The sequence below is a fragment of the Lutra lutra genome, chromosome 6 (genome assembly GCF_902655055.1).
Source record: "Lutra lutra chromosome 6, mLutLut1.2, whole genome shotgun sequence".
NCBI lineage: Eukaryota > Metazoa > Chordata > Mammalia > Carnivora > Mustelidae > Lutra > Lutra lutra.
This window is the reverse complement of record NC_062283.1, coordinates 4,274,753-4,298,385: the sequence shown is the minus strand read 5'-3', so window position 1 is coordinate 4,298,385 and position 23,633 is coordinate 4,274,753. Positions and strand designations below refer to the sequence as shown.

The following is a 23,633-nucleotide window of genomic DNA, read 5'->3' as shown; positions in this document are numbered from 1 at the left end:
CTACGCCGCCTCCAGTCCGCGTCCCCGCGTCTCCGGCGCGTCCCCGCCACCGCCTCGCTCCTCCCGCCGCCCCAACCCTTGCACTCGGGCGCTCGCTCGCTTGCCTGCTTCCTGCCGCCGCCTGCGGGGCCATGGCGACCTGGCTGCGGTTGCGGAGCTGCCGGGCCCCGCGCCTCCCGCCGGCGCCTGCAGGCCTCGGCCTGCGCCCCCGCGGCTCGGTGCCCGCCGCGCCCGCGCTCGCCTCGGTGCAGCCTGGCCGCTCCGCCGGGGGCCTGGCGGGCCTGTCCGCGGCGCTGCTGCGCACCGACGGCTTCGTGGGCGGCCGCTGGCTCCCGGCCGCCGCCGCCTTCCCCGTGCACGACCCTGCCAGCGGCGCCGAGCTGGGCTTGGTGGCGGACTGCGGGGTGCCCGAGACCCGCGCCGCGGTGCGCGCCGCCTACGAGGCCTTCTGCAGCTGGAGGGGCGTCTCGGCCAAGGTGAGCGCGCACGGGGCCCCCGGGTTGCCCCATAGAGAAACCAGCTGTGTCGGCTCCCCCTCCCCGATCCACCGGGATTCATCAGGCAGAAAGTCATAGGAACAGGACAGAGGTGATCCAAAAGTAAGTCTGGAGCGTCGGTTTTGTCACAAGCACTATGCCAGGGGTTAGGGACAGGCGCCGCCCTCCAGCCTCTGAAATGTCCAGTAGGGGGAGCAGAAGCTGTGTGCTTAACATGAAATTACCAGCCAGCGGGGGCTCTGGTGAGCAGGGAGAGGGGCCTGACGGTGGAGGGCAACTGGGCGCACACACAGATAGCTCTCCCTGGCTGCTAGTCTAACACAGGAAGGCTCGTGGAGAAATCGGGCTTTGTGCAGGCCGACGACCATTCTCCAGGTTTCGGCCTGAATAGCGCGAGTGCGGTTAACATCTGCTTGGCTTGTGGACGCCGTCTGTGCACGACCTTCCCTCAGCACCTTCCCATGTCCTAACCTCTTCTGGCAAAGACACCAGTCATACTGGATTAAGACCCACATCTCTGACCACATTTAACCATAATAACCTCTTCCAAGACCCTGTTTGGAGGTTAGGACTTCAACCTGTGAATGGAGGGTGGGGCACGGTTCTGCCCACACATCAGGGCGGCCTCCTTGAAGACAGCAGCTGCAGAGATTAAAGAAGGGGCGGGTATTTGGCTGAGTGAGGAGCATGCCTGACCCACTTGTAGAACAGCATGGAGTCCACGGCAGTTCTGAAGGCCGTAGTAACAAGGGGAGGCAGGGCTGGGTCCAGTGGGGTGTGTAGCCGTCTTAAGGACTGGGGTTTTACCTTGAGGGAGTTGGGGCACCACTCCAGGGTTTGGAGCAGAGCTGTGATCAGGTTTGCATTGGAAAGGGTACTGTGGGCCCCAGCATGGAGAACAGGCTGAAGGAGGGGCATGGTTGGGCAGAGGCCCGGTAGGGGGCTGCTGGCAGTGACCGAGGTGAGAGAGGAGGGCGGCTTGAACCAGGGCGCTCTGCAAGAGGATCTGCTGGGACTGGAGAGTCAGCTGGAGGCCCTGGTGATGTTGGGATGAGAGAAAGAGGGCTTCGGGCCAGAGCAGTGGGAAGGAGGACCCACCGGCTGAGATGGGGGAGGGGAGGAGAACCTGGTGGTGGGACAGGTGTGGGGAAGCTCTTCCGGCCCAGTCTCGGCTTCAGTGGTTGTTCGGGGCACCAGGGCTAGTGCCGGGACCGCTCACGGACGCTGTCCGCTTGTGGTCACATCACCCACCTGACATCCACGCCTCTGGAACGTGAACGTGGCGTCAGCCTGTCCTGGGGAGGCTTGAGTCTTCTCAGGGAACCTTCCTCCTGGGAAGGACCTTGGAGTGTCTTGCTGAGGAGTGAGGCGGGTCCACCTATGCGGCAGGGAAAGGTGGGCTCAGGTGGAGCCCGGACCCTCCCCTCTTGCCCCCAGAGGCCTGTCTCCACCCTGCCCGCTGCTGGTTTGTGTTCCCCCTCCGGCCCCCTCCTCCAAGTCTAGGCCTAGGGTTGCGTCTGCCGTTGCAGGGTCAGAGCACGCACCCTGCCGCTGTCCCTGCTTCCCTGAGCTGCAGTGTGGGTCCATCGCCCTCCGGGGACATGGTTTTCATTGCCTCACGTCTTTCTTTTTGCGTGTTTTAGGACCTCGTTTCCCACCCTGTGAACTCTAGGGGATCTCGGGGAAAGCAGCAGCCAGACACTTACCACTCTGTGCCCTCAGCCGTTCCTTACGTTTCACCCTGTAACAAATTAACACCAGTTTAGTGGCTTCCGACAACACAGATTTATTCTCATACTGTCCTGGGGGTCGGAAGTCCCAAATGTGTTGGCAGGGCTGTGTTCCTTCTGGAATCACTAGGGGCTTCCTTTCCTTCCCGGCGTCCAGCTCCGTCCAGCCTCTGTTCCTGGGAGCACGCGCCTTGTCTGATGCAGACCCTCGTGCCTCTCTCTTAAACGAGCCTCCTGATTCCACTGGGCACACCTGGGTGATTCCAGAAGCCCTCTTTGCCCCCAGATCCTTCAGTGATCTCATCTGCTGAGTCCCCTCTCTGATGGGAGGGAGCAGATGCACAGGTTCCAGGGATTAGGACGAGGCCGCCAGGTGCCCTCCACGGCCGAGTGCTGCTCTCGGTGCTTTCCAGGTGCTTTATCTAGTACTTTCAGTGGCTCTCGGAGGCAGACTTGAGCCAGGGTACAGATGAGGAGCACGACTGAGAGGCTCCAAGTCCACCGTCCACCACGCACCCCTGCTCAGGTGGGCCCCGAGCCCCAGACCCCGAGTGCCACCCTGTTGGAGACCCAGGTGCTCTCACAGCTCCTCACAGAGACTGTAGTAGCTTTCCTGGGGTGTCATCACAAAATACCCCAGACCTGACGGTTTCAACAGCAGAAACATACTCAGTTCTGCAGGATTGAGATCCCAAGTCGAGGGCTGGATCGGCCCCGACCTCTGTCCTTGACTTGTAGGTGACTGTCTTTTCCCTGTGACCCCCCCCCCAATATCATCTTCCCCCTGTGCATTCCTGTTTCTGTGTCCAAAGTCGCCTTTTTACAAGGACCCCCTCCCTTTATATGTTGGAGTAGGGCACACCCTAATTTTAGATTAATAAAACTTTAAAAAAATTTTTCACTTTAAATTTATTAAAAGTTGAACTTCATGGTAACTCGCTTGCCTTGGTCACATCTGGAAAGACCCTGTCTGTCGCCGTCTGAGGTACTGAGGGCTGGAACGGCGACAGATCTGTTTGGGACAAATACCGTTAACCCACGACACAGGCTGTGCATCCTGAGCAGGGCCCATTGGCCTCCCTGATTTCTGGAGTTCGGCCCGGACATCGTGTTTCCCGCCAGGAAGCCGAATCTGCTTTGCATGCCTGCCGTTCTCCCACTGTTCCGTGTTCTCCTCTCCTCCTCTCCCAGGCGAAGGGTGGGCTCTGTGTGGAGCAGGCCCTGGGCTTAGATCTTTGCTTTCTTGCTCCAGGCCAGGCCCCCTAGAGCTCAGCCTTTTGTCTCTACCCCAGAGTAAGCACTGGCCTCCCTGCTCGTGCTCAGGGCGGGCAAGGACCTAGAGCTTCGTGTGGGGAAGTTATTGTCTGTGCTGTTCCACACGAGCCTTTTTTTTACAGCTTATGACTCAATACACCCCTTCAGATGCAACTTGAAATGGAACCTTCCTTATTGCTTCTCAAAGAAAGGTCTGCATACCTGTAACTAACATGTCATAAACTTCTGCCCCAACTTAAAAAAGCAGAAGACAGGTCAGTGTGTGTCTCCCCGAGCCTGAGACCACACACACCAACCGCCTGGGGACACAGGTTATTTAGTAGTTCTGTTGCTCTTTTTCTTTCCTCCCCAGGAGAGGAGTTCTTTACTTCGGAAATGGTACGACTTAATGATACAAAATAAGGATGACCTTGCCAAGATAATTACAGCTGAAAGTGTAAGTTCAGGGCCCTAACTTGCTCCCCTAAGAAACTGTCCCAGGATGCTCAGGCTCGAGCAGGGGCAAGCCCGCCGCTAAAGAACACGGGAGTTCATGGCCTGATGATGCGATATCAACTAACTCTGTGCCAGGCCTCACATCTGCCCAACAGTTTGGATGTTCTACCCGAATGTTCTATTCGAGAAACATGCATGGAGCAAGAGCCCATTCCACTAAGTGAAATCAGTCATTCTGAGGAAGACAGATACCATAGGATTTCACTCTTACGGGGGATTTAAGAAACAAAAAAGAAAGAAAAAAAGAGAGAATGACTCTTACAAACAGCGAACAGACTGGTGGTTGCCAGTGGGAAGAGTAATGATACTAAACTGAAGAAGTAGATTTTGAGTGGAACTGTGTGAATAATGCTTTCCCACCTTTCCAGATTTTTTCTCTGTGATTGGTGTGCTTGACTTTTTTCACACGCCATGTTTGTACGTTTAAGAATGTGCCAGAAGTTTGTCCATAGCTGTAATCGTGGCTTTTCAGCAGGGTCCCAACACTGAGGAGATGTCAGAAGGAGAAACCAGTGGGACATCTGGGATGCAGACAGCTTGTGGTCTGGCTTTCTGCCTGCACCTGTCCTGCTTTCCCAGGCTCCTGCTGGGGTCACACATTTCTCAACAGCCCCGGGGTTTTGTTTTTTTGTTTTTATGATTTTTTTAAAAGATTTTATTTATTTGAGAGAGATCACAAGTAGGCAGAAGCAGGCAGAGAGAGAGGGGGAAGCAGGCTCCCACTGAGCAGAGAGCCCGATGTGGGACTTGATCCCAGGAGATTGGGATCATGACCTGAACCAAAGGCAGAGGCCTTAACCCACTGAGCCACCCAGGCACCCCAGCCCCAGGGTTTTGTAAGGAGAGAGTGTCTGCTCTGTGCACAGCCTGACAGAGTTCCGCCTTTGTCCTGAGAAGGCAGCCAATGTGTCCTTTTCTGATTCAGGGGAAGCCACTGAAGGAGGCGCAGGGGGAAGTTGTCTATTCTGCCCTTTTCCTGGAGTGGTTTTCAGAGGAAGCCCGCCGCATCTACGGAGATGTCATCTACACCCCCACAAGAGACCGGCGGGCCCTGGTCCTCAAGCAGCCACTTGGGGTGGCCGCAGTCATCACCCCGGTATGAGGACGGGCAGACAGGTGGGGTCCCAGGGTAGGAGATGGAGTGGGACTGGGACAACACTGCCTTCTTCCTTGTGAGGAGGTGTGCTGCCCTGTTGGCTGCGTCACCTGTCCCGGTTCCCGGTTCCTTTGCTGTCCGCCGGTCCTCTGGGATACCCAGCTATGGGTGCGGTGCGTGGGAATGCCAGCCTGGTCACACCTGCAAAGGTGGGAAGACCCACAGCAGGACCCAGGCCTGTTCAGACCAGGTGTAAAGGCTGCTTCGAGGTCATGCCTGGCACGTCAAAAAAGATACATTTTTTTTAAGACTGAAGCTATGACACATTTAATGGGCCATTTTATGCTTAATCGATGACTGTCATCAACAGTAGGGTGTCATCAGTGTGCTGGCCCGGGTTCTGCAGGTAGTAAGTTTTCCAGATACAGCACCATGTGACCCCGGCTGGAGCCGTGGCACGCTGGGGACACCCTGCTCTTTCCTGGTGGCCAGCCTCGTGTGGCCACTGTCCACGACGTCCCACGTCCACTCCTCTTGGGTGCTGGCGGGTCTCAGGGCTGCTGTCCTGGCCCAGCAGAGGTGCAGATGGACACCCCCTGAGCCTCGCCTGACTCGGTATGACTCAGAGCCCCCTGTGCACGAACTGTGTGACCTGGGGCAAGGGACTTGGCGGCTCTCGGTTCCCCTGAAATAATGTCCTCGTTATTCCCCAGTTTAATAAGGGCCTCAGCGGGTTGGGATGAGGATTTCATTAATGATGATTTAAAAGGGCTTCCTAGCTCAGCATGAGCACAAGACAAGGATTTGTCAAAATTTTTTAAAATGCTGTTCATGTAGATATGGAGATATCTACAAATACCTATCCATAAATAGAGAGAAGGAAGTCGTAAATCATCTGCCATTTTCAAAATTACCTTGGCTAATACAATCCAGCCTGATGCATTGGATTAAATGATGTTGTGAATAAAGTTTTACTGGGACCCAGCCAGGCCCATTCCTGTACTTACTGTGGCCGTCTGCACACTGGAGCCACGGACTCCTTGGGACAGAAACTGTACAGCCCACAGAGTCTAAATATTTACCATCTGGCCTTTTACTGAAAAAGTCTGCCAACTCCCAGTATGGATGGTCTTGCACTGTTTCAGATTCTGGGGAGGTTTCCTGTCTTTATGAGCTCGTGGCTCCGGAGGTGACCGGTGTCAGGGGTTCTGAGCGCTCACCTGGGCAAGAGTGGGAGCACCGCTTTGAGAGCCTGTTTGTGCAGTGGAATTGGTTGACTGACTCCTTGACCTGCCTTGTTTTGAACTACAGGGCAGTCTACCCGGTCTCATACTTTCTCTGTTCTTCTGACCCCAGTGGAATTTCCCCAGTGCCATGATCACCCGGAAGGTGGGGGCCGCCCTGGCAGCTGGCTGCACCGTGGTGGTAAAACCCGCCGAGCACACGCCCTTCTCCGCCCTGGCCCTGGCCGAGGTGAGCCTCTCCCCCAGGTTTGCACACAGCTGGCCAAGTCCGAGCGGGGTCATTTATCCAGGCCGGAAAGAAGCTGACTCGAAGCCTCCTTTGGCTGCATCTCATGCTGGATGTGCTGTGTGCTTTAATTTAGCAGCAGTCATTTTAAGTCTGATATTTTATTTTAAGTCTTTAAGTAGGCTCCACACCCAGTGCAGAGCCCAGTGCAGGACTTGAACTCACTACCGTGAGATCAAGAGCAGATGCTCAACTGACCGAGCCCCCTAGATGCCCCCAAGTCAGATGTTTTAGAAAAAAACAATGGATAGGGGAATCCCTGACATAGAGCCAATGTATATTTTAGGCTGCCCTAAAAACATCATCTGTCCATCACTTTCATTAAGTCAGCAGGAGGATGACTAAAATGTGGGCATTTCTCACATTTATGGAACCTCTTCTTAACCTCTCCCTCTTCCAGTTCAATCAGCATTCAGTCAGGTCTCGCCATTCTTGTTTAAAACCCTCCCCTGGCTTCTCTTGTCCCTCAGAGTGAAACCCGGACTTCCTACCTTGGCTTCCGAGGCCCTATAAGATCCCACCCCCCCACCCCCAGCCCTAGTCCCCCTCTGCCTTCACCCTGCCTGTCACTCCAATGTCCCAGACCCGTCAGCTGCAGCCAGTCGGGCCCCTGCCACTCCTCAGACGGCAGCAGGGTCACCCCGACTCAGCTCTACACCTGCCTTTTCTTCTTCCAGAAAGTTCTTCCCCAAATGCCACCTTTCCAGGGAGGCTCTGCTTGGAAAATCACAGCCTCGGACTCCTGTGCTCCCGATCCCTTCTCTACTTTGTTCTTCCCGCTGCGCTCCATGCACCTGACATGCCGCTGTCTCACTCACTGGCACGCAGGGCCCACGGAGGCCTGTATCTGTTGGGTTCACTGCTGAATGCCAGCGCCTCTATGGTGCCTGGGCCCAGGAGGCCCCCAGGGAAGGTTCGTGGCAAGGAGGGCTTCCGTGAGAGCCATGCTCAGTGTGGGGTCAGTTTCTGGCCTCATCACCTCCATCCTTCCTGGGCTGGGACCTCCTCCTCATTTGGGTCCTTGTGCCCCTGTCTTTGGCCCTGTGGTCAGCTGGAGAAGCTTCCAGAAGGCAGAGGCATTTGCCGCGTTTGCTGTTCTGGGCTGTCAGAGACTGGATGTAGCTCCAGACCCAGTGACTAGAAGCTCCTATCCTTCAGGGCGCTTCCCCCAACGGCACCTTATTTCAGAGGCAAATTGGACATTTTAGTCCTATGGAAACATTAACCGCATGGAAGGCTTCTTTTAGATGAGCCATTACAGTTTTCCTTGAAATAATTTAAAATCTGTGCGACATGTGTAAAGGAACTTATTACTAGACTCCTGAGGCGTACACAGAAACAGAGTGAGCCGTGTGCTTCCTACAAATTCTAGTGTCCGGAGCCGGTCTGTGACCAGCAGACCCTCCTGCTTATGAGGTTGATCTGGAAACACACATCTGTGTTGCTCGGAAAGGTGCAGGACCACGTTTTTAAAAACCTCCAAGCCTCATCCAGACTTTGGTTTGGTCTCCTTGTGTCCTTTTATCAGGAGGCACAGCCAGTTTTCCCTGTTGTCATGACACTGGCAGGGCTGCTGGTCCATGCTGCTCATTTTTAAGTAATCTTTATACCCAACTGGGGCTCAAACTCACAACCCAGGGATCAAGAGTTGAGCTTCTCTGAGCTACCCAAGCACCGCTGCTTGTCACTTCTGAAATTAGTTTTTCCTCGTATTTCTAATCTCTCCTACGTTCCCTTACCTCATTTCCAGAATTTCTCTAATTCTGATTCATGTTGTTCTTTTGTATCTTGGCACATTTTTTCCCTTCATAGTAAGTTACCACTTTGATCTGTTTTGTGGGCATGTCTTCCTGGAATGCTTTTGTCCACGAGGATGCTTTCTGCTCTTTCTTCTCTTATTTTCCTCTATTAATAATGTCATATGGGATTTGATTTGGGTATTTTTCTGAGCATTTACTTCATTCTTTTTTTAATTATTTTATTTATTTGAGAGAGAAAGCGCACACGAGAGAGCAAGAGCACAAGACGGGAGAAGGTCAGAGGGAGAAGCAGGCTTCCTACTGAGCAGGGAGCCTGATGTGGGACTCAATCCCGGGACTCCAGGATCATGACCTGAGCTGAAGGCAGTTGGTTAACCAAGTCAGCCACACAGGCGCCCCTGCTTCATTTTTGTACTTAGTTTTCCAAAGCTTTTGGCAGGAGGCCCATTCCCTAACTTCATGAGTGTCTTGTTTCCTTGCTCTGAGATTTCCTGGCTGCATTCCCTTCCCTGCTTGAACCGAGCCTGCCCAACCCACCACGTTCCCAGCACTCCTCCCTGCGGCCCTGCTCTTCCTCTATCACAGGGTTCCCTGCGCTCTCCCTGCGCTCTCCCTGCGCCCCTGCACTCCTCCCTGCGGCCCTGCTCCCCCTCTGTCACAGTTCCCGGTGCTATTACTCACCCCCCACCTTCCTCCCTGCAGAGTCCTTGCGGCACCTGCTCTTGGGCTGGGCAGTCCGTGGGCCGTTCTGGCCAGTCTGCCCCGGTTCCAGGGCGGTTCTCTGGCACCCGTCAGACGGTTTCCTCTACAGCTTCTCCTGCAGGTGCTGTTGCTCCCAGCTGCCACCGGCATGTCCACACCCCCTGGTCAGGCAAAAAAGCCAGTTGCCAAACCCCAGTTTTCCGAAACTTCAGAGGGAGGGCTGCCTGGCTCCTCATCTTAGCGGCGTGGCCGGCAGAGTGTGTGCCCTACACAGGCATTTAAGTGGATGCCCGGGCGGTCAGACCTGAAGTCGGCCTGCGCTGCAGTAAAACACAACTGTCCTGGGCCCCCACCACATCCTGTCTTGGAAATGTTGTCTCTGATGCTTTGGTTTGGCCCCGTAATTGCCCTATTTTTATAAGATGAAATTACTCTGCAACACTCTGCTGTTCCCGCCGTCTTCCCAGAATCCCCAGATTTGCACAGTGAGCATTTTAATGAGATTCGGAAGCTATCTTAATCCCAATATGCCCCGTCCAAAGAGGGCCGCTGTGGAAAGAGCACAGGTTTCCGGCCCAGGCAGCGGTGGGTCCGCATGCTGGCTCCATTTCTCCCTGGCCTGAGGCATGGGCACGATCCCCCAACGAGGCCTCCAGGTCTTCACCACTGCCCCAGGGGTCCCCTGCGGGACGGCCTGCCCACTTTCCCCCACACAGGCGGTGCTCTGGGCGTGCTCCGCTGCACCCTCTCCCTTTGGTCCTTCTACAAGTGAACCCAAAACTTCTGGAACTCTCTCCAGACTTTTCTCGGGAAAGAAATCCAAGGGGTTTTTTTGTTTGTTTTTTTAACCAAAGTGGCATTAAAAATTTAATTAATTAAAATAAATTTTTTTAAAAAGTGGCATTGAAATTCACGCTATAAAATATTTAATTGTGTAACAACACATTTAATATCACTTTAGCATGAATAAGGATCTTATTTCAGTTCCAAGTAGTTCTAAATGTATTCTTATTCTGTCCCCAAAGTTAGCTTCGGTTTTTTTTCACTCCACGTTACGTTTTGGATTAAAACATCTATTTCTCTTTTTCTGTTTTTCCAGTTTGATCATTTGCTGCCCCCTGTTTGCTGTTTCTCTTTATAGCTTGCAAACCAGGCTGGAATTCCCCCAGGTGTGTACAATGTCATTCCCTGCTCTAGAAAGAAGGCAAAGGAAGTAGGGGAAGTACTTTGTACTGATCCTCTAGTGTCCAAAATATCCTTTACTGGCTCAACAGCGACTGGAAAGGTACGTGACTTAAGTCAGACTTCACTGACTTCAAACAGACGTCATACTAGTATTTTCTCTCCTATGGCATATGAAAATACTAGTTCATCTTTATCACCCTTCTTAGGGAGATTTGCAGTAGAGAGTTAAGAGGTCTGTGGGATAAAGTAACGTCTGATCACCGTCCAGAGACTTTTTGGATGGTGTCCCTTACCGTGACATGACAGAGGTTCCTCTCTGACGATCCCGAGGTGTTGGGGCAGCCACAAGTTCCCATTATTTGTTGCATGTGAAGTGGCTGAAAGCTCTCCCTTGTACCTCCTCAGTTCTGGAATGCACGTTCCTTTCACAATCTAGAATTAAACACACAACTGATGTTGAAATGGACCTCTTAGAAGGGAGCCAAAATTGTATTTAGTATAAACGTACTTACAGAAACAGAAAGGTCTTTCTGTTTCCTTAAAAAACTTTATAATTGTGCACTGAGCTGGCAATTCTATTTCTACAAACTATACTGAGAATAATTGCAGCATTATTTTGAATAGCAAGGAATTGGAAACCTAAATTTCCCACAGATGGGGGCTGAATAAATAAATGCATGGAACAGCCATGCAGTGGAGTTTTATGCAGGCATCTGAGGGAATGTTCTAGAAACACGTGTGCTACCATGAGCTGGTATAAGGTGTTATGAACATGTTAAAATGTTCCAGATATGTGGTTGATTGGGAAGATCAAAAGATTACAAAACTGTTTAAATCTACCATTCTGTTTTCTTAAAAAAAAATACATCTACATGAAGCTGTGTGTGTGGCCAAATTCTGGATCGATAGACTTTAAACTTCTGTCAGCGGTAAGCGAAGGGTGTAGGCTTCTGGATGACTCTGTTATCTTCCCTATATTATGATTATATAATTTTTAATAGGCAGTGTGCTTATGGGGCTCAAGGATCAAGACCGTGTAAACACGCTTAGGTTCAGAAGGCTCACCCCTGCCTCGACTCCCTCCCTTCCGTCTGTAACTACCTTTAGTTTCTTGTAATCTCCCTGCTGTCTCTAGCATGTACAAACGCATGTTTCTATTTCCTCCTGTTTGTGTGCAAACTAAGTCATCCCACAGACCGTGCTGAGCGCCTAGCCGTTTCCCTGACGGGTCAGAATTTAAACAAAGGCGTAGGCAAGTGGCTGGGTCGTCGGATCCGGCTCACCAGGTCTGGGGTCTGCCCGCAGGTGCTGCTGCACCACGCCGCGGGCTCCGTGAAGAGGGTCTCCATGGAGCTGGGTGGCCACGCCCCATTCATCGTCTTCGACAGCGCCAACGTGGACCAGGCTGTAGCAGGGGCCATGGCGTCCAAATTCAGGAACTCTGGACAGGTGAGCCCTGCAGCGTTTTCAGGGTGTGTGTGTGTTTCACAAAGTTTTTACCATCTAATCACTCCTGGAAGGAAACTTGCAGGTTACTTCCGTCATTCTTTCTTTGCTCACTTTCAGCAAATATTTAGTGAGGGCCCTCTTTGCCAGCGATGTTCTAGCTCAGAGGGTCCAAAGAGAAATAAGGTGTAGTCCCTGGACAGCAAATGTTTTTTAATCAAATTGTTCTCTTCGTCTTCCTGCTCTTTGAATCTGGTTATTTTTGTAATTTAACCTCTTTGGGCTTTTCTCTGAATAGGTAAAATCATCCCCTCAGACACAAAACAGCCCAAACAGCTAGGGCCTGAGGCCCACAGTCTTAAGGAAAAGAAGGCAGGAAAATGTTGAGATTGTTCTTGAAAAACTCAAAATGCTCTTGCCTGGGTCTCCCTGTGCCTGAGATGGAGGTGGCCTGATAGGCACATGGTACAGTATGCCCAGGGGGTGTCCAGGCTGTCATCGGAGAGGAGTGGCTCAAGTTCACACCTCCATAGGAAATCCTGGCTGAGCACACCTGGCATGACCTTCAAAGTGACCTGATACAGACCTCACATTTCACAGTTGAGGAAATGGAACTCTGGAGAGACTGGTTGACTTGGAAGTCCTAGATCCTTGGGTCATGGTCCGAACTCAGTGGACTAGGGTCCTGTCTCCCATTTTCTCTCCAAGCTGTTGCCAGGAACCTGACTTCTTACAAAATATTAAGTACTTTCTCTCAGCGGACCATCAATAAGTAGTTTTAAATGCATTCCAGAGACAGAATAAAAACTCCTGAAAGGTTATATTAGGGGGAAAAAAGGTAAAATGTTGTATAATACTCTGTATCAGGTAGTCTTCATCCATCTTTTGACTTTGAGTAATTAATTTTTCCCCTTTTATATAACCTTAAATAAGCTTGGTTGTTTCAGAAATACCTGTGTTTCCTTTTAGAAACATAAAATGCTAATGGGTGTAACTTCAGAGTCACACTCCTAAAGCTACAACTTCAAGGTATGTTGCTTGAAGCCAATAAAAATGCGTAGGACACAAAATTATATCTATATGTATCTATTTACCTGTAGTTTCTACTAGAAAAATACATGATTAAGAAAAAAGACAAGAAGAATATCTATCAGTGATAACTGCATTTCCTATAATATGGTTATATTTTATAATTTAAAAATATTAGGTCTAGGAGTGCCTGGGGGGCTCATTCGGCTGAGTGACCAGCTCTTGACTTCAGCTCAGGTCATGATCTCAGGATCCTGGGGTGGAGCCCCATGTCACACTGCACTCAGCAGGGAGTCTGCTTGAGGATTTTTTTCTCTCTCCCTCTTCCTCTCCCCCTGCTCACACATTCGCTCTCTCTCTCTAAAATAAATACATATTTAAATATATATATATATGTATATATACATATATATATATTAGGTTTAATTAGAAAAAAATAAGAGTATTTTTTTTAAAATTTATTTATTTATTTATTTGACAGACAGAGATCACAAGTAGACAGAGAGGCAGGCAGAGAGAGAGAGGGAAGCAGGCTCCCTGCTGAGCAGAGAGCCCGATGTGGGACTCGATCCCAGGACCCTGAGATCATGACCCGAGCCGAAGGCAGCGGCTTAACTCACTGAGCCACCCAGGCGCCCAAAGCAAGAGTATTTTCAATAATTTAGGCTGACATGGATGAATGGTATTGTGTCCATTTTCAAAATGTCGGATTCAGCGAAACCCTGAACAATTTAATAAGCTAATGGATATAAGTCAGCCTTCGACCGCCTTTCATCCTGCCCCTGCTCTGTTACTGCTGCATCCCTGTCTCTCATGGAGTTACAGGGTTTTTAATTCTCTTTTTTTTTTTTCTTGACCTCTGTTTCATAGTGGCTTACTTAGGCCATTGGGAAAAATTTGGTCAGGCAGCTTTCTCTTGTTCGCACAGATATCTGTATTCACTTGTTTAACCACAAGGTGTGGCAGACGTGGGGAAGGCTGGAGAGGAATGCACACTTCCTACGTTTATCTTCGGGGCCCCACCCACATGGGGAGGAATGTGGCAGGTTGGACACAGGACGGGACCCAGCTGGGGAAGGGTTCTCATATTCAGAGAGGTAGCAGCAGTCACACTTCTTGGGTTGGGTCAACAGCCTCTGACAAACTGTCCTGTGAATTTGGGTTTTTCTGTTTTGTTTTGTTTTTTTCCCCCCACGTCTAGACTTGTGTTTGCTCAAACCGTTTCTTGGTGCAAAGGGGGATCCATGATTCCTTCGTGAAGAAATTTGCTGAGGCGATCAAAACAAATCTGCATGTGGGCAATGGATTTGAGGAGAGAACTACTCAAGGCCCATTAATTGATGAAAAGGCAGTAGAAAAGGTACGTTCGTTTGATTTTTTGTTAAAGTAAATTTCATGGTTTCGATATCAAAGGCTTAACTAGCAAAGGACACTTCGGTAAGGTGCCCAGCAAGGCTGTTTTGGCAAAATGGAGAAATCAGGAAAAAGTGAATTTCTGCCCATAAGTATAAATCAGGTGGCTTCATCTGCCTCTAAACTTTCCCAGCTCTGGGTTTACACTGAGTGCCCATGAGATCTGTCACTTTAGATCTTCTACTGCCCTCCCTAAATTTTCTGTGATCGTGATGATAATCTTATCCCTAGCTGCCCTAGGAATTAGGATCTTGAAAGACAAAGGTCTTTAATTTTTTGAATACCCAAAAGGAAAGGAAGACTCTTTTTATTTTTGAAGTCATGTATGTTTCAGCTGAAATGCTGGCTTCTGTTGACAAAAAAAATACCCTTCCTAAAGAGTCCTTGACAGAAGCATCCTGGTAGGGAGATACGGAATAGCAGAAGCTGCGCCCAGGATTTACAGATGGCAGGAAAGGGAAATTGCTTTCAGGAAGAATCTCTTTGTTCATAGAAAGTCACAGTCTAGACAGACCACTAGCTAAGTGAGACTTTTGTCCTTGCGGTTTTAAAACATAATCTCTTGTTTTTAAAACATAACCCTTTCTAATAAAGATGATGTGGGGGGGGGGGCGCCTGGGTGGCTCAGTGGGTTAAAGCCTCTGCCTTCGGCTCAGGTCATGATCCCAGGGTCCTGGAATGGAGCCCCGCATTGGGCTCTCTGCTCAGTGGGGAGCCTGCTTCCCCTTGTCCCTCTACTTGCCTCTCTGCCTACTTGTGATCTCTGTCAAACAAATAAAATCCTTAAAAAAAAAAAAAATAAAGAGGATGTGGCATATATATACAGTGGAAAATTACTCAGCCATAAAAAGAATGAAATCTTGCATTGGCAGTAACATGGACGGATCTAGAGAGTATGATGTGAGGTACGTCAGTCAGAGAAAGACAAATACCATATGATTTCTCATGTGTGGCATTTAAGAAACAAAGAAAAAAGATACAAACAAAAAAATCAGACTCAACTACAGAGAATTACTGGTGGTCTGCGGGGGTGGGGGGGGGAGGCGGAAGAAAGAGCTGTGGAATAATTGTGTACAATAATTGCTGAATCACTGTCTCGTACACCTGAAACTAACCCAGCGCGTGTTAACTACACTGGAATTGAATAAAGGGGAAATAACATAATCCTTTTTAGAGTTGCTTACAAGGAACTTTCTAATAATATGAACATCCAGAACAAAAACAAAACAAAAAATATGAACACCCAGTATGTTCCTTAGATAAGTCTCTACTCATGGAAAGGATTTTAGTGGACTCATTGAGCAGATAAGCTGGAGGCTGGACTGTGTGTGAAGAAGGACGGGTGACACAGCCAGCCTTCTGGGTGTCACTCGAGGAGCCAAAATTAAACTAGAGCCAGGTCAGCCCCCAGCTGGGACGCACAGCCTGCCTGGTGTTCGTCGGCTGCCTGAGGACCAAGACCCCCAGGGCTGTCTGGCCTCAGTGGGCAGACAGGCCGGCTGAACCCACGTCTGTTGCCCCAGCCAGTGGGAGCCAAGGGGAGCATCGAGGCTGGACAGAGCCCTGTAGCTGTTGCCCTGGGACTGCCCTAGTAGAGAACATGCACTAGAGTGTCCATGGGCACCACCAGCACTTGAGGGGACTTTGGACCCTGTGACTTGATCAGCTGGTGCCCACGATTTGGGTCTGTATTAGCTGTGGTTCAAAGGCCCAGAGGGCTGGTTCCCAACCCATTCTGTGCCTTTTGCAGCTCCAGATGCTGGGTCCTACCCGAGGAGACTGGGTGTGGGCAGGGCCTCAGCACTGGTTGTTTTTGTTTTGTTTTGTTTTGTTTTTAAGTGCCCCAGCTCTTGCTCATTTGCCAGCCCTGGAGACCTCCGTCCTCAAGATTTTGTGGTTGCTGCTGAAGTGAAGGTGCAAACATTGCCCTGTAGAGGGCGCCGTTTCCCAGCACTTCAAGCAAAGACTGCAAAAAATTTATTTTTAGAGGGTTTAGAGAAAACACGTCCTCTGAAAAAAATCGACTGTGTTGGCTTTAGTATACAAACGGTCACAGGGGAAATTCCAGGGGAAGAAACTGCACATGACATTTTATATGACCAGAAAAAGGCAAAGCATATAGTCTATCTGGGGGCAAATTGGGGGGCCTTGGTAAATATGTTAAATGTAGTTATTTTTGGAGCTGTAAATCATGCGAAGTAAGCCACTGTGGCTACTGGGGATTAGCTGCAGACACTGGACTTGGCACCTGTAGGGGCAGGGGCTTAAAGAGGGTGGGTCTGGATGGTAGAATGTGCCCAAGCACTTTCCTGAAGTGCCATAGAATATTCCGCTGAGAATGGAGAAGAGTGGACGGCTCCAGTGGACCAGAGGTTGTGGACTTCTGAAGGCAGAAGAGATGGTGTTAACAGAAGTCAGCGCAGACAAGGCATGCCCCAGGGGAAGTGGGTGCCATATTTTAGGGTGGGCCTATCTAGAACTGGCTGGGGTCCTGAGTAGGCAGGGGAGTAGGGGAGACATAGCGCCAACTGGTTGTACTTTTGCAGTTTCCGGAGTTGTTCCTATATCACTCGTCCTCGCAAGCACCACCAATACACACAGGACAGCAGAGGCATTTGCTCTGGGCTGGGCTCCAGCTTCAAGAGAGGGTGGGTGTGACAGAGCCAGGCTTCCCTGCCCTTGCCCCTTGGGGAAGGGGGCTGTCCCTGAAGTGAAGCCTCCCAAGTCAGAATAAACCTGAGCTTGCCGTTGGCCCTCTTGTTCAGGGGAGAGAATGGAAACCGCAAAGGCCACCCATGTCACCCACTTAAATTAACCAAACCAGGCCTTCATGAGGGAGGTGAACGGTCCGGAATCATGATGCCTTTAGGGCAAACCCTCAGCGTGTAAGAGGAACAGTTGACCCTCAAGGAAGAGGTGAGTCTGGGAGCAGAAAGGAATTTTCTGAGAACCGAGCAGCATTCTCCGTGTGGTTTGAGCAGCATCGGTAAAACAAAAGCAGGTTCTGTGAAGATGAGGCAATGAGGACGAGAAAGTTTTTAGAAATTAAACACATGACGGTCAAATCTTTTTAAAAAATCAGTAGATGAAGATGGAAGACAGAATCAAGAAGAACTCTTAGAATTTAAAGCAAAAGACAAAGAGATGAAAAATATGATAGCAATTTGAAAAGAAGATAATTAATCTGTGGTGAGGGGGATATCCATTTCAGCAACAGGCGCTCCAGAAAGAACCGAGAGGGAAGCAGTAGCAAATAAATAACATGAAAACTCAGAGCCAGGGGAAATCATTCTTCAGAGGGAAAGACTTTACTATTCTACCTAGTGGAATGAAAGGGAAAAAACCCAGCCACGTTCTGCTGAAACACCAGAATGTCAGGAACATAGAAGATGATCCTAAACGCTTGGGGGGGGGGGGGACAGGTACCCACCAAGGAGTAAGAACTGTGTTTGAACATGACTTTCATCAGCAACACTAGAAATAGAGGCATGTGCTCAAGAGCTCTGAAGCAGGATGATTTTGGATCACCAATCCATCACCAACCAGTAGCAAGTAGGACATCAGACATGCCTTGGAAAACTCAGGAAGTAGGCATTTCCAGTGAACCTTTCTCAAAACAGCCACATGAGGAGAATGTATTAGAACAGGATGAAGGCCGAGAGGACAGCATGGTGCCCGAGAACCCAGAGCTGACTCCAGAGTACGAAGAACAAATCCCAGGAAAACCAGAGTGTCAGGCCCAGAAGGACATCAGGCCATACCAGACCCTCAACAAATTACAGTAGAGAATCTAAGGGCAGGGGAAGGTGGCACAGGGCATGTCGTTCTCAACCTATTTTTTAAGAAAAAAAAAAAAAAAAGTTTTCTGCAGATTTAACACTCCAAGAGACTATCATCCCCACAGTATCTTTAAGCCAGCTTTCCTAAGCTTCTCTTTTTCTCTTCACACAGGTAGAGACACACGTGAGTGATGCAGTTTCCAAAGGGGCCACCGTTGTGACCGGCGGGAAGCGACACCAGCTTGGAAAAAATTTCTTTGAGCCCACCCTGCTCAGCAACGTCACCGGGGATATGCTGTGCGCCCATGAAGAGACGTTTGGGCCTTTGGCGCCTGTTATCAAGTAAGATCACCCCGCCAGCGGGAAGACTGGAGAGGGTTCGGGCAGAAGGGCCCCGGGAAAGAAACACAGCTGGAGTGCTGTCTTGAGGCCGGGGGTGGGAGGGGGAGCTGCAGAGTAGAGCTCTGTTATGTCAGCTGAAGAGCCAAGAACTATTCATGGTTCTCAGAAAGAACATATATAGCATATAACAATATTAACATATATAATGTATATAACATATAACAATATTATTACCTATTTAGATCCCTAAATAGGGATTCTTTCCTTCGCCTTCTTTCGTCTCGCTTTGGGCTGAAGTCCGTTTTCTCCTCAGTGGAGCACATACTCAAAGAGTTCTTTCGAGGGAGTCAGTGGTTCTTAGGTGATGTTCTGTCTCACTTCCGGAGGTCGGTAATAGTTCACCTGGATAAGATTCTCGGTTCAGCGCTGTGAAGATATCACTACTTATCTACTTATTTCCGGGGCTGTTACCGAGGAAGCTGGTGTCTGTCTGGCTCTTGTTCCTATTTCTCTTGGAAGCTGCTGGGATTTCTCACGGTCTCTGACATCCTGAAGTCTCACGGGTGAGGCCCATCACGCACGTCTCCGGGCTGCGGTCCTGTCAACTTCCTCTCATATCCGAGCTGTCTGTCTAGTCCTGGGAAATCCTTGGTCATCATTTCTCCAGATACTTCTCTCCCCTCCTTTCATTCTGCAGTGACCTTCTAGGAAGTCTTGTGACGGTGACACATCTGTGTCACCCCCCACTTCTCTTCACACCTGTCTCTTCGTCACACGTCTTCATCCATTCCCAAAGCCTTCTGAGACCCTTGGTCCCCTCCGCCTGCAGCCGAGCCCCCCATTCCTCAGAGGCATGCACGCTGCTACCCTGCCGGCCCACCACACGCCTTCGGCTACTCTACCGTCCCTCATCTCTCCAGATCATTCTTCCCCATCGTGGGTTCTTCCCGCTTCATTATTCTCCCTTATGTTGCTGTGGATGCTTATCCGTTTCTTGTATCTTATTCTGTTGCTCTGTTTCCACCTCCTGCGGTGTGGCTTATTCTGTATGTCATCCTTCTCCTTGTCAGAGCTCCACTGGTGTCTTGTAATTTCCCACGTGGCCTCGTCTAGAGCTCCTGGAACTCTCAGCAGCCCTGACTAGAAGTGTCTGCCTTGGAGTTGCGGTAAAAAGCTTAGACCTTAGTCTGGGCTGCTTCCAATACATTTGAGCCTCAGGAAGGAAGCTTCTAGTATGAAGACCCAGTCTCAGCACAACTGCCCGTGCCCTGGGTATTCCTGGGGTTTGGCTTCCTGGGGTATTTTGTTGTTACCTCTGGTGTAAAGAGAGGCATTCAAGGGAAGAGGCCTCTGGTTCGTGCTGTTTGCACGCGTGTGGGCTGACTCGCCAAGCCGGCTGGGCTCCAGTTCTGCCTGGGCCCCCCACCCTGAGCTGGCCCTGCTGCTTTTCTGCCCATAGCCATGAACCATTGGTCCAGGGACCCAGGTCTGAAGGCAGCAGCACCTGAATTTGCAGGCACAGTGGGGAGGTGCAGCCCCTCACCCCACCCCCACGTGCAGGCTGCCAGCATCCTGGCCCTTCCCACCCCTCCATGGGTAGCCCCCAGCCCTCTCCCACTTGAGGCCATCATTCCTTGAGGATTCCACCACCTTCTCAGCCTCCAGAATCGTCTTGTTTTGGGTGTTAGTTGCTGATTGAGGGTTTTTGAGCAGATTCCTTCTCTCTCCTCCAGCATCCGGTTCTCAGGGAGAGCTGGCTCCTGGCGCTCCCCAGGCCGTCTTGTCTGGGGCAGAAGTCCGTCTTATCATACAGTTTCCTGGCTTCGTTACCATCTTGCCAATACAGTTTACATATTAACCCACCAGAAATGGAGCACTGGAAGAACTTTCGTCTTTGTCCTAGTAACAGTTGTTTTACCTAGCATGTGAACTTGACATTTTCAAGGAGTCTAGAGGATGTAGTCGGTGGTGAGGGGTGCAGGCTTTGGAGTTGAACTGGGTGTAGATTCAGGCTTTGCTGCGTCCTACCTGTGCGCTTGGACGGATTGACGTCTCGGAGCCCCAGGGTCCTCTCCTGGGAAAGGAACAGGACTAGTGCTTGCTCTGCAGAAGTTTCAGTTAACGTGGTGTGCATAAGGCACTACGCCCAGTGCCTGCTAGCATTATGGTTGTTGTTATGTAGTTAAAGAGTGAGATCGAAAAAAAAAAAAAAAAAAAGAGTGAAGTCGGGGAGGGGGACGGTTATTACTAGTGGGCTCTGGTCTTACCACCCCTCTGCTGGGGGCACAGGGTGGCGGGCGCACAAGTCCAGTGTTGGTAGGAGGTGAAAATCCTCAGAGATGCCACAGTCAGTGCTGTGGTGACCGTGTGAGGAAGGGGGTGTAGGAACCTCAGCCGTGACTGACTTTCTGTGCTCCGGCAGGCAGGACGGCTTGTTGTCTGTCTGCAAGTCGACAAGCTCAGGAGATGCGGCTGCTCCGCCTCAGGACAAGTGATCCTCCTGGGGTGCCCCTCCTTGGTCTCTCCCTGGAGCCCTCTTCTCTCCTACCCTTCCTCTTGGGTAGACGGGGGCCCAAGGCGACCCCGCTGCCTCTGCCCGGTGCCTTCAGAGAGATGCCTGGCGTCCACAGCCAGCAGATCTCTGAGTTTAAGAATGGGGGCCTGAGGGGCGCCTGGGTGGCTCAGTGGGTTAGGCTGCTGCCTTCAGCTCAGGTCATGATCTCAGGGTCCTGGGATCGAGCCCCGCATCGGGCTCTCTGCTCAGCGGGGAGCCTGCTTCCTCCTCTCTCTCTGCCTGCCTCTCTGCCTGCTTGTGATCTCTGTCTGTCAAATAAATAAATAAAATCTTTAAAAAAAAAAAAAAAAAGAATGGGGGCCTGAGAGCCCTCTGCCCCAGGAGAGTGCTTCTCAGATATTGTTCAAGAAATAAAGTGATAAAACTGGAAGGGAGCTCGTAAGGCTTTGGAAGGACCGATCCTCGTTTCAGGCAGGAGCGGGCCCCCAGCGCTGCACGCGCAGAGCCCCGGCCCTCCCCCTCCAGATGCCTTTCCGCTGCATGATGCCTGCTTCTCGGGGGGTTGCTGATCGTTACGTGGCCTCCGCAGGGAGCAGAGCCGTCATGCTTTTGGGAGGCGCAGGGTCAGACGTTCCGGATACACTGTGTCCCGTAGGCCTGCTTGCCTCTCGTTCTCGCGGGAGAGGAGCCAGCGTGTGGAACCGTGGGCTGCTTTCCTCTCTCCCCTGCCCTGGGGTCTCTGTGCAGAATTGCCATTCACCCTTTGCCACTATTTGGGAAACCGGTCAGGAGAAAAGATGGCTGGTTTTCCTTACTCTGGCCAACAGATTCTGCTGACCGCGTGTTTCCCTCTGGTAGGTTCGACACAGAGGAGGAGGCCGTGGCGATAGCTAACGCGACCGACGTGGGGCTGGCAGGTAGGTGGTGGTCCTTGTGCTGTGCGAGGCTCCCGTTTCTCCAGCTGGTGCCACGTGTGCCTTTCAAACGTCACCCTGGGTTTTGAGGAGACGCCCTTGTGGGGTGTGTTCTATTACTTTCCGGGGCACAAGGGGGTTTGTGCAAGTTCACGGTCTGCCACCTGGTCCTTCCGTGTTTGGGAGCTCCCTGGTGAGAGTGGAGGGAGTTCAGGAGGAGAGTGGGGCAGCCCACACCCCACAAGTCCCATGTCCTCTGAGGCTTGATGCCTGCAAATTCCAAGTCTTTTTTCTTCCATTCCACGGGGCTCCGGGCAGCCTGGCCCACTGAGGGCAGCAGCAGAGCGTCAGGGATGGTGGAAGAGGCAAGGGGCATGTGTGCAGACAGAGCCTCGGTGGCTGCCGTGGTGCTCTTAGTTTGGAGATGGTCAGGGCAGCCGCAGCACTACCCCGTCACCCTGACATCACTAGACGCACACACTGGCTGGACATCAACGTTCAGTGTCCGCAGTGGGGGGAGTATGGAGCAAGATGCTCCGTGGGGTCCCTTCCTCCATGCTGCGGGGTCCCCCACAGCACCTACAGAGTTGTTCTAGGGCTCGGGTGAGGGGGGTGCGGCAGAGCCTCTGGGACACTGCACTCTGGGCTCCCTCCCTTCATGATAGGACGAGGGGAGCTGCACTAGGTCCTCAGTGATGGGCAGCGTCCTGATGATGCAGAGATGGGAGCAGAGAGGTTCTGGGCAGAGGGGACCGTGGGAGTTAAGAAGGAACGAGGAAAGGACAAGGACAGTTTGGTCACAGAGTTCAGAGAGGATGGTTGGCGAATGGCATGATGGAAGGGAACGCTGAAAACGTTGCCCGAGTCCACACTGGGGAGGGTTCAAGTACCCAGAAGACTTTAACCTTATTTTGTAAACAGCAGGGAGTCACTGGAAGGGTAGGGCAAACACAGCACAAGGACAGTCCCACCGGGTGGCAGAGTGTGCGTGAGAGACTGGGCCCCGGACGGCAGGACCTGGGGAGGCTACGGCTGCAGTCCTGCTAGGGGGTGCAGCGATCCCTCATGAGAGTGGGACAGGAGCAGAACTAGATGTCCCCCGGGTCTGAGATGAAGACACGGACAGGACCAGCTTAGGGCCCTGTGGGAGCAGTGGGATTCCAGGCCCGACGAGACACCCCGTCGCCCGTGGCTTCCTTGGCGTTAGATGGGATGTCTTTAATGGCTGTCCTATGTATGTCCCTTATCCCCATGACAGGTTATTTCTACTCTCAAGACCCGGCCCAGATCTGGAGAGTAGCAGAGCAGCTGGAAGTCGGCATGGTCGGTGTCAACGAAGGACTGATCTCATCTGTGGAGTGCCCCTTCGGAGGCGTGAAGCAGTCGGGCCTCGGGCGAGAGGGCTCCAAGTATGGCATTGATGAGTATCTGGAACTCAAATACGTGTGTTTCGGGGGCTTGTAGGGTTCGCTAGTTCTTTCAAAAATAAAAAAGGAAGCTAGCCTACATATATGGGGACATGCCATCCATTATTTTAAGTTAACTTGTAGGTGACTGGGATTAGGCATTTTTAAAGACTCATCCAGTGCTCATTATCTCAAGCAGAGGTGAACCCCACCCCTCCGCGGACCTGACTCAGGACGGACCTGACTCGGGACCCAGGGATGCCCCGTGCCTGTGGCGGCTTTCCTGCCAGGAACCAGCACGGCCCCGGGGTCTGTCACAAAGGCTCCATCCCTGCCTGGGCGCCTGGGGGCCCCGCGCTCCTACCGGAGGTCTGCAGGGAAGAGCCCCGGGCACAACAACGTCAGGCGGGCCGGGCGGGCCCAGCAGCCCCGGCCACCCGCTGGCTCAGCACTGCAGACCCCGCTGCGTGTTCAGAGGTCTGGACGCACGGGCTGAGGTAATCAGACCTCTGAAACCGC

The 23,633-nt window shown here is 51.5% G+C and overlaps 2 protein-coding genes and 1 pseudogene across 4 annotated transcripts in view; 1 reads left to right on the top strand and 2 right to left on the bottom strand.

Moving 5' to 3' along the window:
* GPLD1 (glycosylphosphatidylinositol specific phospholipase D1) overlaps nucleotides 1-1,832 on the bottom strand; it is a 60,247-nt gene extending 58,415 nt beyond the window's left edge. For both annotated transcript variants that reach the window (XM_047732354.1, XM_047732357.1), the window contains exon 1: nucleotides 1,749-1,832. The gene's annotated coding sequence lies outside the window, so the exon portion shown is untranslated. The remainder of the gene's footprint in view (nucleotides 1-1,748) is intronic.
* On the top strand, nucleotides 49-23,215 carry ALDH5A1 (aldehyde dehydrogenase 5 family member A1). 2 transcript variants are annotated; one of them, XM_047732358.1, is made up of 10 exons: nucleotides 53-476; nucleotides 3,855-3,938; nucleotides 4,923-5,093; nucleotides 6,450-6,566; nucleotides 10,227-10,370; nucleotides 11,576-11,719; nucleotides 13,947-14,105; nucleotides 18,110-18,279; nucleotides 21,653-21,711; nucleotides 22,967-23,215. In XM_047732358.1, the coding sequence occupies exons 1-10, from the start codon at nucleotides 132-134 to the stop codon at nucleotides 23,170-23,172; spliced, it is 1,599 nt and encodes a 532-aa protein (XP_047588314.1). In that variant the 5' UTR covers nucleotides 53-131; the 3' UTR covers nucleotides 23,173-23,215. The 2 variants fall into 2 exon arrangements, with proteins under 2 accessions (XP_047588315.1, XP_047588314.1); XM_047732359.1 differs by lacking the exon at nucleotides 10,227-10,370 and having other exon boundaries at nucleotides 49-476.
* On the bottom strand, nucleotides 720-11,254 carry LOC125101851 (uncharacterized; annotated as a pseudogene).
* Nucleotides 23,216-23,633: the final 418 nt, after the last annotated feature.